This window comes from Budorcas taxicolor, chromosome 2, assembly GCF_023091745.1.
Source record: "Budorcas taxicolor isolate Tak-1 chromosome 2, Takin1.1, whole genome shotgun sequence".
NCBI lineage: Eukaryota > Metazoa > Chordata > Mammalia > Artiodactyla > Bovidae > Budorcas > Budorcas taxicolor.
The window spans coordinates 83,180,571-83,197,015 of NC_068911.1; the positions used below are offsets into that span (position 1 = coordinate 83,180,571).

The window sequence follows — 16,445 nt, forward strand, 5'->3', positions numbered from 1 at the left end:
AGTGAGACTACATGAGGCTGAAAACAACATGATTTATGAACAACCTAACTTTTAGAAAATTATAACATAAATTATAATAGTCTTATGACATATCTGTAAGGAACATTTCAAAGCCCAAGAGGTTCTACCACAAAATTCCACTAAATTTCCAGGAATAGATAATTGTGTAATTATTACACAAACTCCTCCAAACCGTGCACAAAGAGGAAACACTCCTTAACCCATTCTGTGCATAACTTTGATATCAAAACCCTACAAAGACAGTATGAAAAAAGAAACAGCAAGTCATTCTCATCCATGAACATTATATGCAAATACCCCAGGCTTCCCTGGTGTCTCAGACAGTAAAGAATCCACCTGCAATGTGGGAGACCTGGGTTCGATCCTTGGGTTGGGAAGATTCCCTGGAGAATGGCATGGCAACCCACACCAGTATTCTTGCTGGAGAATCCCCATGGACAGAGGAGGCTGGCAGGCTATAGTCCACGGGGTCTCACAGAGTCGGACAGGACTGAGTGACTAACAGCACAACACATGCAAATATCCCGACTTTAACCTGTAACAATACCGGAAAAGGGATTCTGGGAAAAACAATACAAGGACAGAGAAGTGATTATTCCCCAAATCAGGATAATGATACCCTGGGGGATGGGAAAGGATCTGATCATGTGAGTTATCTCTTGAGTGGGGAACAGGGAAGGGATAATGGGGCCAGAGATGTATGGGGATTTATAATTCTATGTTGTATGTATATATTATATGCACTTTTCTGTGTATTTGTTATATTTCACAACAAAAGAGCAAAACATCAAGTTTCAAAGTAACTTTGAATTTACAAAACTTACGCATTTTCTTAACATATGGAGTTGATATTGGAGAACTAGCAGGTTAAGGACATTATTCAGTTCTTTCCTTATAAATTTTTATGCTGTCTGTTTTGCTGCACATGTGTTCTTTTTCTAATGGAAAAACATCTAATGGCTCAAAGTTTATGAAGGCTATTAAGTATTTCAAAGACATCTAGTTTCCTCTGATACCCATTTAGTAGCAGAACCTAGACTTAGATGGGTGTGCGGCTGTCTACCTAACTGACAGTATTTTGAGCTACTCTTAATGGCAAGTGTGGCCATATGACTAAGTTCTGGCTAAGTTATGGCAGCGTTTTGGAGAACTTCTGAAAAGACTCATTTATAATACAACTGACACCTTATTATGCCATCTTCCATCATGCTGCCTGGAGGTAAACAGTAAAATATAGGAGCTTGCTTGTACCATGAGGATAATGACTACACCACAGGAATGGAAGTGGGAGATAATAGGAGCCTGACCAAAAACTTCATGGAGCCAACCTGCTAGCATTGGACTCTTGTTATTTAGTCTCTAAGTCATGTCTGATCCTTTTGTGACCCCAAGAACTGTAGCCCGCTATGCTCCCCAGTCCATGGCATTCTCCAGGCAAGAATACTGGAGTGGGCAGCCATTCCCTTCTCCAGGGGATCTTCCCACCCAGGAATTGAACCTGTGTCTCCTGCCTTGCAGGTGGGTTTGCTTACTGATGAGCCACCAGGAAGGCCCAAACATTGAACTACCCATCTTCAAATTTCTTTTACGTGAAAGAGAAAGGGAAACTTCTGTATAGTTTCCTCTGTCATTACTAGCTAAACCCAGTTTTAATGAATATAGAAACAGCAAAACAAGTCATCCAGAGTTCTACCTACTTATGGGTTGTATTTGACCTACAGACAACTTTCATTTGATGTATATAGTTTCTGGGGGAAAAGTGAATTTCTTTATAATGTTAAACATTGAGTCATAATATAAAAATATAGATACCTGGCTTATCTTGGGGCTTCCCTGATAGCTCAGTTGGTAAAGAATCCACCTGCAATGCAAGAGACTCTGGTTCAATTCCTGGTTTGGGAAGATCCGCTGGAGAAAGGATAGGCTACCCACTCCAGTATTCTTGGGCTTTCCTTGTGGCTCAGCTGGTAAAGAATCTGCCTGCAATGCATGAGACCTGGGTACGATCCCTGGGTTGGGAAGATCCTTTGGAGAAAGGAAAGGTTACCCACTCCAGTATTCTGGCCTAGAGAATTCCGTGGACTAAAAATCAGAAGATTTGGCATCCTTGAAGTCTCCCTCTTGGTATCAGATGGCTGAAGCAGAAGTGACTGACTTCCTTATTGGGCATGAGATTTCCTTGTTCATTCATTCACTTATTCAGTCCTTATTGAGCTTATATCCTGGTAACCTTGGGCTTCCCTGGTGGCTCAGATGGTAAAGGATCTGCCGTCAATGAGAGAGACATTGGTTCGATCCCAGGGTTGGGAAGATTCCCTGGAAGAGAGCATGGCAACCCACTCCAGTATTCTTGCCTGGAGAATCCCCATGGACAGAGGAGCCTGGAGGGCTACAGTCCATGGGGCTGCAAAGAGTTGGATGAGACTGAGCAACTTTCACTTTCAGAGTTCCTACTTTCAGTAGTTTAGTATATTTTCTATTTTAATATAGTTGAGTTATTCTATTTAATACAATTTTATGTCTGGCTTTCTTTTCTTGTTATTAAAACATGTCTTTTCCTATGTGAAGGAGTCATATTTTGTTGCTTGTTTCTTTTATAGCTGTGTTACATTGTAATTTGTAGCAGAAATGATTTTTGGTGACTGTAGGTGACATCAGAAAGATGCTCAGAGAAATAGTGGTGATGTCAAATAGTATCAAGAGCACACTAAAACTGTCATGAAAATTCATCCAGGATAATGTCAGGAAACCTAGGCGAGAGAAACCTGTTATTTATACCGTTAATTTTTATAAGACTTGCTATTTAGTTTATGCTTGCACTAATTACCAACCTTCATATGGAAATAGACTATTCAGCAAAGCGTTCCAGTTCTGAGTGTCTTTGTTCCTATTTTGCTACCAAAACATACAGTGCTTTAAAGGGCAAGTGTAATAAGAATTTCTGATTTTTCCTTTTGGAGTTCATTACACTATTTTAATACTACTGTATTTTTGACTAATTTAAATAATTAGTTTCAATACAGAAAATATGTGCACAACTTTAAAATGTGAGTACTTTCTTAACCTCAGTACAATTTTCACCTTCCTGTTCTCAGTTGTGTAAAGAAAAAAAGAATAATTTGTTATTTATATAACCTAGGGTGGATGGACAATGCATATTGATTAGGTGCATGTCTAAATTAGACTTATTGAAACCAAACTGAAGGATTACATTTAAAGGAAGATAAGGGGCCAAAACATTAGAATTGAATTGATCAAAAATCAATAAGTTTAAAGCATGTTATAATTATAAAATTTTGCGGACTCAGATACCAAGTATTATTCTTTGGGGAGTTGAAAAGTCTCCTTATTTTAATTCCTTTAAAGAAACCCATTGATGTCTCTTTTATAATTTTCTATTTTAAACGTAAATTCATAGCTCTAGGCAGTGTAAGGTGGCAGGACATGCTGAGAAATACTCATGGGACCCCTTGTGGAATTGTTCTGCCATCACATCAACAAATCCATTTGTAGCTCATTCTCTGAGGACTCACCCACACCTGACAGGTGTGCCAGACAGGCATATTTTTTTCCCCATAAACTGAAAGATGCTATAATTTTTGCATTTTGGAAAGCATCTGAAATGTAAGCATACAAAAAGTCAAACTTGTGCTCTAAGAGATTAATATAGGAAGCATTTCTTGTCTCAAGGAACAAGTACACTGATTTTAATCATGAAATTTTGTTCATAGGGATATAATAGGAAATTGAAAGTGAAATTTATAAGCAATCCTAAATTGAGGATTTTACACTATATAAGCCATACTCTTCTCAATTATGTAAATACTATTACCTGTTTATTTAAATAATTTTGGGGGTCATTATAATATACAGATATTGTACTGATTGAAAATATCATTATCTCATTGTCATTCCTTTCAAGTGAACAAGCTGCTCCATGTGAATGTGTTATGTGTTCAGTTCAGTCGACAGTCGTATCCGACTTGGCGACCCCACGAACCACAGCACACCAGGCTTCCCTGTCCATCATCAACTCCCGGAGTTTACCCAAACTCATGTTCATTGAGTCGGTGATGCCATCTAACCGTCTCATCCTCTGTCGTCCCTTTCCCCTCCTGCCTTTGTGTTATCTGTAGGAGTAATTATATTAGCTGGAACTTTAAGGCAGAGAAGTGTAACTTTTCCTTCACCATCAATATTTTAACTGCTTTCTCTGAACAATGCTCTTAGCTATGAGATTGGGTGCTGTTTCCAAGGAACTTTCATTTTTTCTTATGGAAAAGATTGACTAATTAAAAAAACCTAACATATTCCTTGAGTAATTCCTATCTAATTTCTTTATAGAAATGTATCATTGAAGAATAAAGTGAAAGTAAAAGTGAAGTGTTAGTTGCTCAGTTGTGTCTGACATTTTGTGACCCCATGGACTGTAGCCTGCCAGGTTCCTCTGTCCAAGGAATTCTCCAGGCAAGAACACTGGAGTGGGTCGCCATTTCCTTTTCCAGGGGATCTTCCTGACCCAGGGATCAAACTCAGTCTCAATCATTGCAGACAGGTTCTTTACTGCCTGAGCCACCAGGGAAGCCTCATTTAAGAGTACTCAGTTCAGTTCAGTTCAGTTCAGTCACTCAGTTGTGTCTGACTCTTTGTGACCCCATGGACTGCAGAACGCCAGGCTTTCCTGTCCATAACCAACTCCCAGAGCTTTCCCAAACTCATGTCCATCGAGTTGGTGATGCCATCCAACCGTCTTATCCTCTGTCATCCCATCTCCTCCTGCCTTCAATCTTTCCCAGCATCAGAGTCTTTTTCAGTGAGTCAGTTCTTTGCATCAGGTGGCCAAAGCACTGGAATTTCAGCTTCAGCATCAGTCCTTCCAATGAATATTCAGGACTGATTTCCTTTAGGGTTGACTGGTTTGATCTTCTTGCAGTCCAAAGGATTCTCAAGAGTCTTCTCCAACACCACAGTTCAAAAGCATCAATTCTTCAACACTCAGCATTCTTTATAATCCAACTCTCACATCCATACGTGACTACTGGAAAAACCATAGCTTTGACTAGAATAGAATAGACTAGAATAGTAGTATAATACATACTACTATATATAAAATAGATAATCAATAAGGATCTACTATATTAACACAGGGAACTCTACTCAATACTCTGTAATAACCTATAGTGGAAAAAGAATATGAAAAAAAGATGGATATATGAATATATAACTAAATCACTTTTCTCTACACCTGAAACTAACTTTGTAAATGAAACTTTGTAACAAAACTTTGTAAATCAAATACATTCTAATATAAAATGAATAAATAAAAGAATATGTGTTTTGATGACAGATTAATAAACTAACCCTGGTACATGCCCTGAAATGAAGAAAAACTGTGAAACCAATTTTAATTTTTCTACATTGTATTAGTCTCACCTCTGCTTGAGTCAAAGGTCTTCCTACCCCTGATGCCAAAGATTATATTCTTCATTCTTCAATCTAATATTCCTATTTCCTTAAAATATAAAGTAATTATTATTCTTAAATTCAGGTGCTGGTGGACAAAAGAAGATTTGAAGCTTCTCAGTGTTCCTCCCAGAAACCAGGAGGACAAGGAGAACTAGCCAGGAAATATTTTAATGTGTGGAGCTCCCTGTCTGTTCCACACTCATGAAATCAGGCCACATATGTAGAACGTGTATGCAGATAGCCATTTACAGATTGAGCACCGAATGATGGAATGGCCCCGTCAATATCTCCTCTGATTTGGTCAAAAGGCAGAAATAATTCTTATTTCTGTCACTGTCAGGGTTCAGTTGAATGTCTAGAGCAGAAAATATTCTGCCACTGTTCACCTACTTGAGGTTCACATTTATCAGAAGCAACCTGTTTGACATGACTATTCTCTCTGTGAAGAAGGGGGACCATATAATGCCCCCTCTAGTGGAGCATATTGGAAGGATCTAACCAAATTAACTTCTAATTGGACTTTTCCTGATAACATTTATAAGGGTCACTGTGAAGGTGATGGTGGTGGTGGAGGGACCCTGTAATCGGGAGTAAAAAAATTACATTGACGTGTCAGACAAAACTAGCGTTTGCGATATAATTCCTTCGACCCATTCTACTTCCCATGTGTGTACTTCACACATATAAGTTTAGTTACATATTCTTTATATTAGACGGATTCATCATGAATGGAACTCTTCATTATGATCTTTTTATCTCCTGTATCCCTTGCTCCTATAAAGTTTTCTCCATTGTTTTGCCTGCAGACCTGGCCTACCCTGCGGCAGTCCATAGGGTCACGAAGAGTCGGACATGACTTGGTGACTGAATAACAACAAAGTTGTTTTGGAATTGCACCCTAGATGGGTCATGTATCCTTAGTAGATTTTAAACTACACAAAGATGTGGAGTCTGCCCAACTTCCTGCCTCCAACCCCAGAGTTGTTCTCAGAAGAATATTATACAATACACACCAATCCTTTTGGTTCCAGGTTTTGAACCAATGTAGTAAAGCAACAAGAAATAAATTAGACATGTACTTTCATTACAATCAAGGAAATGTTTGAAATAATGCTACCCATATTTAAAGGAGCTTTGAAATGGCAGGTAAAGTAGGTTAATCATGAAGATTTGAGAAATTTCTCATTTCTTAACATGTCATTCTGTTTTTGACAAAAGAAATGATTCCTGTTGAGCTAATTAACAAGGTAGCTTTGAATATCTTTAATGTATTTCTTTTTTCTGTTTCAGTTGCAATTATTTCTATAGTTTCCCCCCAGAAATGTGTGAACTAAACAAAAAGCTCTTTAATTGAATTCAAAGGTCAAAGAAGTTTATAGGGTAGATAGACGGACAGTACATCACCATGTCATTTATATGTTCCTGGTGGCATTTCTTCTGGTGCCAGGATAGAAACAGACCCATCAGGAGGCATCCCAGCAACACTGTCTTTTTGGTTATTTATTCTGAGAACATTTCAAAGCCACAAGCTTGGAGAAAGAAATGCTTCTCTTTTGTGGGGGAGTTGGTGGTAGTTGGGAGGCAGTCGAAGGTTTGATATTTATATTAATACATTCATGGATTCAACCTGGCAATAATAGCATCTTTTCACTTGAGGAAAAATTTAATGAAAGGAAGAGGAGCAGTTTTAATGATAAATTACTCTCTGGTTTCTTTAGGGATGTTTTGGACCCTTTTAAATTGATGTAGCTGCTTGCTATAGCAACTTTCGGGAAGGGAGCACTAACCTTGAAATGGTTCATAAAAATTCACATTGTCTGGATGAAGGCCTCTGTTTTCTTTGCGCGAATATGTTTTTAAACAGCTGTCCAGTCCGTGCATATCTTTTCAGTCTCTATATCTTCATTTTCTATACATCTCTCCATTGTAATATCTTAGTTTCTATTCAGTTGAATGTCATTCACATACAGTTAAGAAATATACCTTTAAGTTGAACATAAATATAATACAGACTTTTGTGCCATGGTCAATACGAGTTATTTGAAGCAATTGATCAAGTCCACATCTCTGCCTAGTTCTAAGGCATCTCCTCCTCATAGCATGTACTAAGGAAATGCAAATTAACTGATGTGAAGGTCACATAAATCTCATACACATTGATGATTTTTCATACTTTTCATAAACAGAAAAGGTCAGCAGGGGAGGAAACACGGAGCCCATCCTCACGTTTTGTCATCTTTTTCTTTTAATCTTGAGGAGTTTGTTTCCCTAAAGCCAGAAATAGGAGATGGCGAGGAGGTCATGAAAGCTGTCCTGGGAGAAGCTGAGATGTCTAAACTGGCTCTGAACTTCATCTGAGCATTGGTGACCACCACTGCTTTCACCATCACCAGTCTCACTCTTTTTTTTTCTCTAGGGAATTTGTAAATTCACAAAGATTAAAAAATGTCTCCTTTCTTTCCTTTTTCCTTCCTCCCTTCCTCCTTCCTTCCTTTCTTCTTTTTTTCCTCTTCTTTGTTTTTTTCTTTTTCCCTTTGGTCTTTGTTCTTTAGTTGCTAAATCGTGTTCAACTCCTTGCGACCCCATGGACTGCAGCCTGCCAGGCTCCTCTGTCCATGGAATTTTCCAGATGAGAATAGCGGAGTCGGTTATCATTTCCTTCTCCGTTTTTGGTGTTATTGAGCTTCTTACAGGGGCTTCCTAGGTGGCTCAGTGGGCAAAGAATCTGCCTGGAATGCAGGAGACATCAGAGACACCAGCTTGATTCCTGGTGTCCAGAAAAATCTCTTGAAGGAGGGCATGGCATGGAGTAGGTACTCCAGTATTCTTACCTGGAGAATCCCATGGACAGAGGGTCCTGGAGGGCTACAGTCCACGGGGTTACAAAGAGTGGGACACGACTGAATCGACTGAGCACGCCCAAACACACCTTCTTACAATCTTTTGACTTCTGCATGATTCCCTCTAGCTGTGCAGAATCTCCCACCTCATGCATGCCCTTTTTCCTGCCCTATCTGTACTTCCTTCCCCTTCTCTGTCTTGGTTTAATGTATTGCAGAACTTATATAGCAGAGACTTTTGTAAGCTAAGCACTCCTCCATCTGAGCTAGTACCTGTCTCTATCTTCCCATCTTCTTCTATTTAATTTACTAGAGAGTGAAATAACTAGAACTAGCAATGCAGCACTCCCAGAACTCACTTTTGGTATTAATATATACCCCACCATGGAGCTATTATTCCGTGGAGAAATCATCTCAGTTGACATGGTCTGAGAAATTAGAAATTGTCATCAAATAGGAGTTCTCCTATGATCAAGACTGTAAAACCTGCTAGAAAAATTAATAGGCTCATCCAAGATAACTTACCAAAATGTATTCTTACCATGACTTTTTCTACCATGACTCATTGGGTATAGACTACAGTTTTCTTCATTTGTCCCTTGTAGCGATTACAATCAGCATTTGGTTTAGAAGATAGTTTTACAGATGTTTGCCTTAAAAATTGCTCAGTGCTTAGGGAGCTTTCTGGATGGTGTTGCTAGCCTTTTTCTAGCCAAGTCATCTTTTTTTCTTACTAACTCATATCAGTAAATTTGTTCACAAAAGTAGAAACATTGCCCATCTGTAATAAACATCCCTGAGTGCAGTACCCATCACCAGAGAAGAGCACTTTTATAGATATTGTGCTATTTTCAGGCTTGCTGACCTTTTGCCTCTTTATTGGTTGCTATAGTGATGATCTGAGCTCTGCTTAATAGAGCTTTACTAAAATGAAAGCAATCAATAAGCTTTTTAACTATAATGTTTATATTGATAGTTCCTAGTAACATGTATCAAAATAAAATTTATCCATATAAATGTATCCAATAGTGGAATTTTATTTTTTAAAATCATGTGTCAGTACATGTTTATGTAAATTGCAAATTATTAAGTGCATTCTGTGGCTTTCTTAGAATTCTTGAAATACTTCTGTGAGGACATAAAAATATGGATGCAACTTGAAATGTAGATTTGAAAGACTATTTTGAAGTGGACAATAAAACTTTTTCATAACAGCAAATTTTGAAGTTTCAGCTTCCATGGTTGATGGTTTCTTAATCAAAGTCAAGTCTGAGAACTCTTTTAGCACCTTGTCCTAAGAACATTCAAGGCCAAGCTGTCCTTCTATGCACCTGTACAACTTCTAATGATTTCAGAGGAACCCTGTGACACTCAGAACAGTTTGATCTGCCAAAATCCACCTGGCAAAGTAAATAGAAGAGCATGAAATATGTTTCCAAAGCTCACTTAACAGTTTAAAATCTTTTATTCATTAGTAGTAGATAGACTACTATTTTTAGGATTATAGTGAAACTTTCATGAACACATTTTTGAGGATTTTGATTGTTTTTCCTTTAGAATTAAATAATATTTACTTTTGATTTATGTTCTCATATTCTGATTAACATGCTGTAAGTGAAATTCAAGTACATTTAATATAATAAGCTCTCTTGGATTGTCATTGCAAAGAAGAAAGTCTGAGAAATGACTTAGTTCTTCTCATGAAGAACTAGCATATGTGCTTTGCAAGGAATTGGATAATAAGTAAATGAATATATGATGTTCCAGATAGTGATAAGATTCAGGAAGTTAAATAAAACAGGAGAAAGTTATAGAGAATAGACAAGCAATAAGAAGGAGATACTATTTTAGAGTTGTCAGCCAAAACCATCATCTTCTGCCTCAGTTATTGCATCAGGTTTCTAATTGGGCTGTAGGTATTCTCCAGGTAAGCATCTTTACAGCAAACATTTTTGCAGCAAACAGTTTTTGTCATATAACTAATTGGCCTCAAGGTAATTTTGCTGTAGAAGATGAAATAACTGGTTGACACTTCGGTGTGATAGTTTGGTTTCATTTCTCCATTGATGGAGGGCCCCCATTTTTATATTTGATGAATGTTAGCTGTCATACTGGTCTATAGAGAGATAAGTAGATGGTGATCTTAAAACATTGGATGACAATTATTGAAATGTGAAATAAGAGACGGTAAAGCCAAATTGTGTACAATACTAGAAAATGATAACGTTGGTTTTCAAATCCTTCAGTGACTTGAAGGTGCAGAGTTGAACCTACATTTTCCACGCAACTTTGGGATGTCTGTCAGTGGACATGGACTATCAACATGTGACTTATCTATCAACATGTGACTTATCTATCAACATGGGACAGTTTGCCAAGAACAAACAACAGCATAGAGGCTTTCACAAAGCAATACAAAACTCAGTTACAAATATACACCCTAGTATTTGGAGACTGATACCTCTCTTTCTCTTCTTTTTTAAATTTCTTACTGTTTTTTGGCTGTGGTGGGTCTTTGTTGCTGCATGTGGGCTTTCTCTTAGTCGCCGCGAGCAGGGGCTATTCTCCAGTTGCGGTGCATGGCCTTCTCATTGTGGTTTCTGTTGTTGCAGAGCACAGGCTCTAGGGTGCGCAGGCTTCAGTACTGCAGCACATGGGATCAGTAGTTGTGGTTTCCTGGCTCTAGAGGGCTGGCTCAGTAGTTGTCGCACAGGGGCTTAGTTGCTCCACGGAACCTGGGATCTTCCTGGATCAGGGATTGAACTGGTGTCCCTTGCATTGCAAGGCAGACTCTTAACCATTGGACTATCAGGGAAGCCCTGGTACCTCTCTTAAGGAAGGAATACATTTTAGCGAAAAAGTGTTACACTAAAGGAGGAGATGAATCGACAAGCCTATATATATATATATGTAAAATACTATGAACAAAAGACTTGGAAGACAAGTTCTTAGGTACAACTCACTAAAGAAAATTATTTATGCAGTACACCATGAACCTTTGCACATTTTAAATATATTCAAATATTTTATATTTAACTATAAAATATTTAAAACTGTATTATTCATTTTCACATTTCATTGTTGTTTTTTTTTTAATGTTTATTTATTTATTTTTTGGCCACGCCAAACAGAATATGGGATCTTAGTTCTCCAGCCAGGGATTAAACCCATTAAACACTGGAAGCACGGAGTCTTAACCACTGGATGGCCAGGGAAGTCCCTCATTGTTTCCTTTTTAATGTCACCCTTTTATTTTTTGTTATTTTATCTTTTACAGCCAAACTGCCTTGTGGCCAACTGGTTATTCAGCAAAAATATTTATGGCAAAAATGCTTACACTGAAAATACCAGACACGTTGTAACTGGTTTCTTAGCTTTTACTTTCATGCCCCTAGCGTCTGTTCATACAGCAGCCACTCAGAATATATTAGATACTATCTTTTGTCTGTTCAAAAGTCTGCGACAGCTTCTACTTGAAATAAAATTCAGAGTCCTTTCAGCTTGCAAGAGCCCATGTGGTCCTTCTCTCTTTGACCTCACTGACCCCATATCCTTTCACCTTTCTCCTTGTTTACTGTGCTCCAGGCAAAGATTATTCCTGAACTGTGCCCAGTAGGTCTCTGCCTCAGGGCCCCTTGTTACACTTGATTTCCTTCTGCTGAGAATAGGCTTCCTGGAGCGACTTCCCTTAATTGCTCCCTGATACCTCGCCGGAGTGGCCTTATGTGACCATCTGTCTACAAGGGGCATCCCACCATCAGTCTGTCTCTTTGCTCGACTTTATTTTATTCGACTTATGATCTCTTGCTTTTGTATCACATTTCCGTCCGTGGGTGAAGTGAAGTCGCTCAGTCATATCCGACTCTTTGCGACCCCATGGACTGTAGCCTATCAGGCTCCTCCGTCCATGGGATTTTCCAGGCAAGAGTGCTGGAGTGGATTACCATTATCTTCTCTAGGGGATCTTCCCGAGCCAGGAATCGAACCCGGGTCTCCCGCATTGCAGGCAGACCCTTTACCATCTGAGCCACCAGGGAAGCCCTTGCTTTTGTATCACATTTCCGTCCGTGGGTATGTGAGAGCATAAAGCACCACAGAGCAAGCATTTGGGCGCTCTCACTCACTGCCCTATCCCCGGCACCTGGAATAGTGGCAACGTGTTGTAAGAGCTCAGCGATCATTTGTGGCAAAAAGGAACGAACATGCCTGAAGGATGGATGACTGAAACATGGGGAGAAAATAGTCACGAAATGTTAAATGGTTTGGAGGCCTTAAAAAGGACCCCAGGTGCCAGTGCTTCCCACGACCCTGGTACCGTCTCCCACTGTCGCCTGACAGAACCTAACCGCAGTTGCATCCTAACCTCAACTCTCTTCCCCCACCTTCGCTTTTTACCACAGAAATTCCTTACCAGCTAGCACGAGTGAATATTGTGTAGCTGCACACTATAGATGTGAATATTTGGTGACTGTATTTCCAGTTATAAAATACTTAACATGGATTCACTTATGGTCATGTTCTTTCTTTTCTTAATTAAAGCATCACCAAATGCCCCAAAGCTTGGACCCATGGAGCTGACCATTGTTATTACTGTGCCAGTTTTCCTCCTGTCCGTAGCTTCAGTGCTGACGGTATGGGCATGCCAAGCTCGACAGTGCACCTACAGGAAGAAAAAGAGATCGAATGTGGAGGAGCCCCTCTCTGAATGCAATCTGGTGAATGCTGGGAAAACTCTAAAAGATCTGATTTACGATGTGACTGCCTCTGGATCTGGCTCTGGTATGTGCCTGTTGTTCATTTTTTCAGTAAGAAAAACTGTTATTTAAAAATAAATCCCTTTTTTTTTCTTAATTTTTATTGTGGTAAAAGTCACATAATATACAGCACGCTGTTTTAACTATATTTAAGTGTAGAGTTCAGTGGCGCTAAAGACATTCACATTGTTGTACAACTCTCGCCATCTTCCCATCTTCTGAAATGTTCACCTTCCTGAGCTGAAGCTATGTCCCCATTAAACACTAACTCTCCATCCCCTCCCCCATCTCTCCCCCCATCCCCCATCCCCTGGCATCTGCCTATGTACTTTCTGGCTCTATGACTTTGAGTCTTCTAGGTACCTCACTTTTTAACAAAAAAGGGGCCCAAATATTATTAATTCCATTGTTTAAAATACTTGAAATGGTACATGGTAAATTCTGGCATAGAAACTTCTTTCAGGATTTGATGAAGAGTAAAAACTGTCCTGGCCTAAAGAATTAAATCTTCTCAGTTGCTTTTTGTGCCTTTAGGTATTCAGATTCTCATTTTCACATGCTTTCAGAATTTATTTCTGAAGACAGCAGTTTCTTTTCTCAGCCCTCTGCCACTTTCTGGTTAGCAATAATAGTTGTTGCTGTCTTGGTCGTGTTTCGGGGGCACAGAAGTGTTATAGGGCTTAAGCACTGAATTCTGGGGAAAAGATATTAGTTATGCAAAGTAGTGTTCTTTGCTTGTGATTATGAAAGTCTTTGGAATCTGTAATCAACCCCTGGGATGTGTGTGTGTGTGTGTGTGTGTGTGTGTGAAGTTAATAGGGAGCTGACCTGAAATTCAAATCAAGAATATGTTCTTAAAGCTTAGAAACAGAAGACAAAAGGGAAGAGTACAGCCTTCCTGTGTTGGCTGCTGCTGCTGCTAAGGTTATATGATAACTCTTTCCATCTTTAATGGAACTTCAGAACCCCTGATGCAGCTGTTCAAAATACCAGGCTGTGTTTTGGCTTAAATGAGCCTTTCTCATAGCACAAAGCATCCAAGGGCTTTTTGGGTTTCGGGTAACAGAGCAGCTTCTCCCCAGTAATCACAAACTCCCTAAGATGGCAGAGGACTCCCAGCTATCATGTGTTATGCCCACAGTCCGAGTCCCCAAAACTGAGAGAATAAGACGTCCACAGCAATGCAAAAGCATGATGCGATTTTATTTCTAGCTCAAGCTAGGGCTCCCACCACATCCAACGCAGTGGAGTGGAGCAAGGAGCCCCGAGCCCAGATTTACAGCAGTATTTATAGGTTTTAGAACAGAGAGTTGGCAAGGGCTGATTGGCTGCAGGAGTTTCCTAGTATTTACTAACTGGCTAATCTTTGTTGGCTGCAGGGGTTTCCTGGTATTTACTAATTGGCTATTGGCTGCAGGGGGATGTCTTTTACGTCCTGATAAACTCAAACCAGGTTACGGGGAGTATGCTCATTAGACAAGTCCTGGCATCCGCGGGGATGACCTCACTGGGCAATGACTCAGCCTTTCCCGTGAGTCCTACCTTAGTCCCTGAAGCCTATCATGGCGTTTGTTAGGTCCCAACACATGTATATTTCAGCACATGGTGCTGCAGAAACATGAACTAGGGTGAGCCTCAGTGACCCATTTCAGTCATTCCTGCTTTGGAAAGATCATTAAGGATGATTACCCCAAACAAATTTTGAAAACCTCCCTTGCCCATGGCCTTTAGGAGCATCCAGGCAGGCACAATTAACAAGGGCAGATGACAGAGGAGTGGGTAGCTTCTGTATGGGCATCCATATTTAACACAAAGCAGCTTTGGACTCAGAAGTGTTTATCAGAAGAGAGACCTAATTACACCATCCAGAAAGCCCAAGTAGTTTCCTGGCTCTGGGGGCATGATCGCTTGCTGACTGACCAAAGCCTCAGTGTTTACACCACCACACAAATCAGGAGACATGTTTTCAAAGGAGGAATATTGAAAAGAATATCGCCAAACTGTGAAGCTTGTGAAAGAAATCCAAATTATGTTGCTGTATAGAAAGATGGCACTTTTTCTTTTCTTTCTTTCTTTCTTTATTTTAACCATTTATTGTTTATTTATTATTATTTTACTTTACAATATTGTATTGGTTTTGCCATACATCAATATGAATCCACCACGGGTGTACATGTATTCCCCATCCTGACCCCCGCTCCCACCTTCCCTCCCTGTACTATCCCTCTGGGTCATCCCAGTGCACCAGCCCCAAGCATCCTGTATCTTGCATCGAACCTGGACTGGCGATTCATTTCTTATATGATATTATACATGTTTCAATGCCATTTTCCAAAATCATCCCACCCTCTCCCTCTCCCACAGAGTCCAAAAGACTGTTCTATACACCTGTGTCTCTTTTGCTCTCTTGCATACAAGGTTATCGTTACCATCTTTCTAAATTCCATATATATGTGTTAGTATACTGTACTGGTGTTTTTGTTTCTGGCTTGCTTCATTCTGTATAATAGGCTCCAGTTTCATCCACCTCATTAGAACTGATTCAAATGTATTCTTTTCAATGGCTGAGTAATACTCCATTGTGTATATGTACCACAGCTTTCTTATCCATTCATCTGCTGATGAGCATCTAGGTTGCTTCCATGTCCTGGCTATTATAAAGAGTGCTATGATGAACATTACCCTCAATGGTGAAAAACTGAAAGCATTTCCCCTAAAGTCACCTTTTCTTTAAAAGTAAAACCTGTTAGGATTTAATACTCTTTCTTCCTTGAGTGTTACATTCTGGGGGTCACTGGACCTTAATTTCTTGAGCCCTGGAGATGTTCTAGGTTCAGAATATCGGCCCAGAAAGCTCTGATTTGTGCCAACTTCCTTGAAATCTTGTATAATTTCTGAAATGTTTAAGTGATTAAATAGCCATCTATTTCATCCCCACCAAAACATTTCAGTTCATATGAAGATGTAAAGCAGAAATATATGTTTTGGAGTTACTCCCATTTTTAAAATAATTTGTTTATTTTCCTACATATGGTTGTAGTGGGTTTTTGTTTCTGTGAGGGCTTTTCTTAGCTGTGGTGTGGGCTTCTCATTGCTGTAGCTTCTCTTCTGGCGGAGCGCAGTCTCTAGGGTGCACATGTACTTGCAGCATGTAGGTTCTGTAGTTGCAGGTTCTGGGCTCTAGAGCATAGGCTCAATAGATGTGGCTCATATACTTAGTTTCTCTTTGGCAAGTAGCATCTTCCTGGACTAGGGATTGAACCTGTGTCTCCTGCATTGGCAGGCAGATCCTTTGCCACTGAACCAACAGGGAAGCCCTGGAACTACTTCTTGAATATGTTTAAGATGATCAAGGATTTCCCTT

At 39.6% G+C, this 16,445-nt stretch overlaps 1 protein-coding gene across 1 annotated transcript in view; it reads left to right on the forward strand.

Moving 5' to 3' along the window:
- ACVR1C (activin A receptor type 1C) overlaps window positions 1-16,445 on the forward strand; it is a 62,947-nt gene that overhangs the window by 11,834 nt on the left and 34,668 nt on the right. Inside the window, exon 2 of the mRNA XM_052655012.1 lies at window positions 12,867-13,106. Coding sequence (XP_052510972.1) covers window positions 12,867-13,106 — 240 coding nt within the window. The remainder of the gene's footprint in view (window positions 1-12,866; window positions 13,107-16,445) is intronic.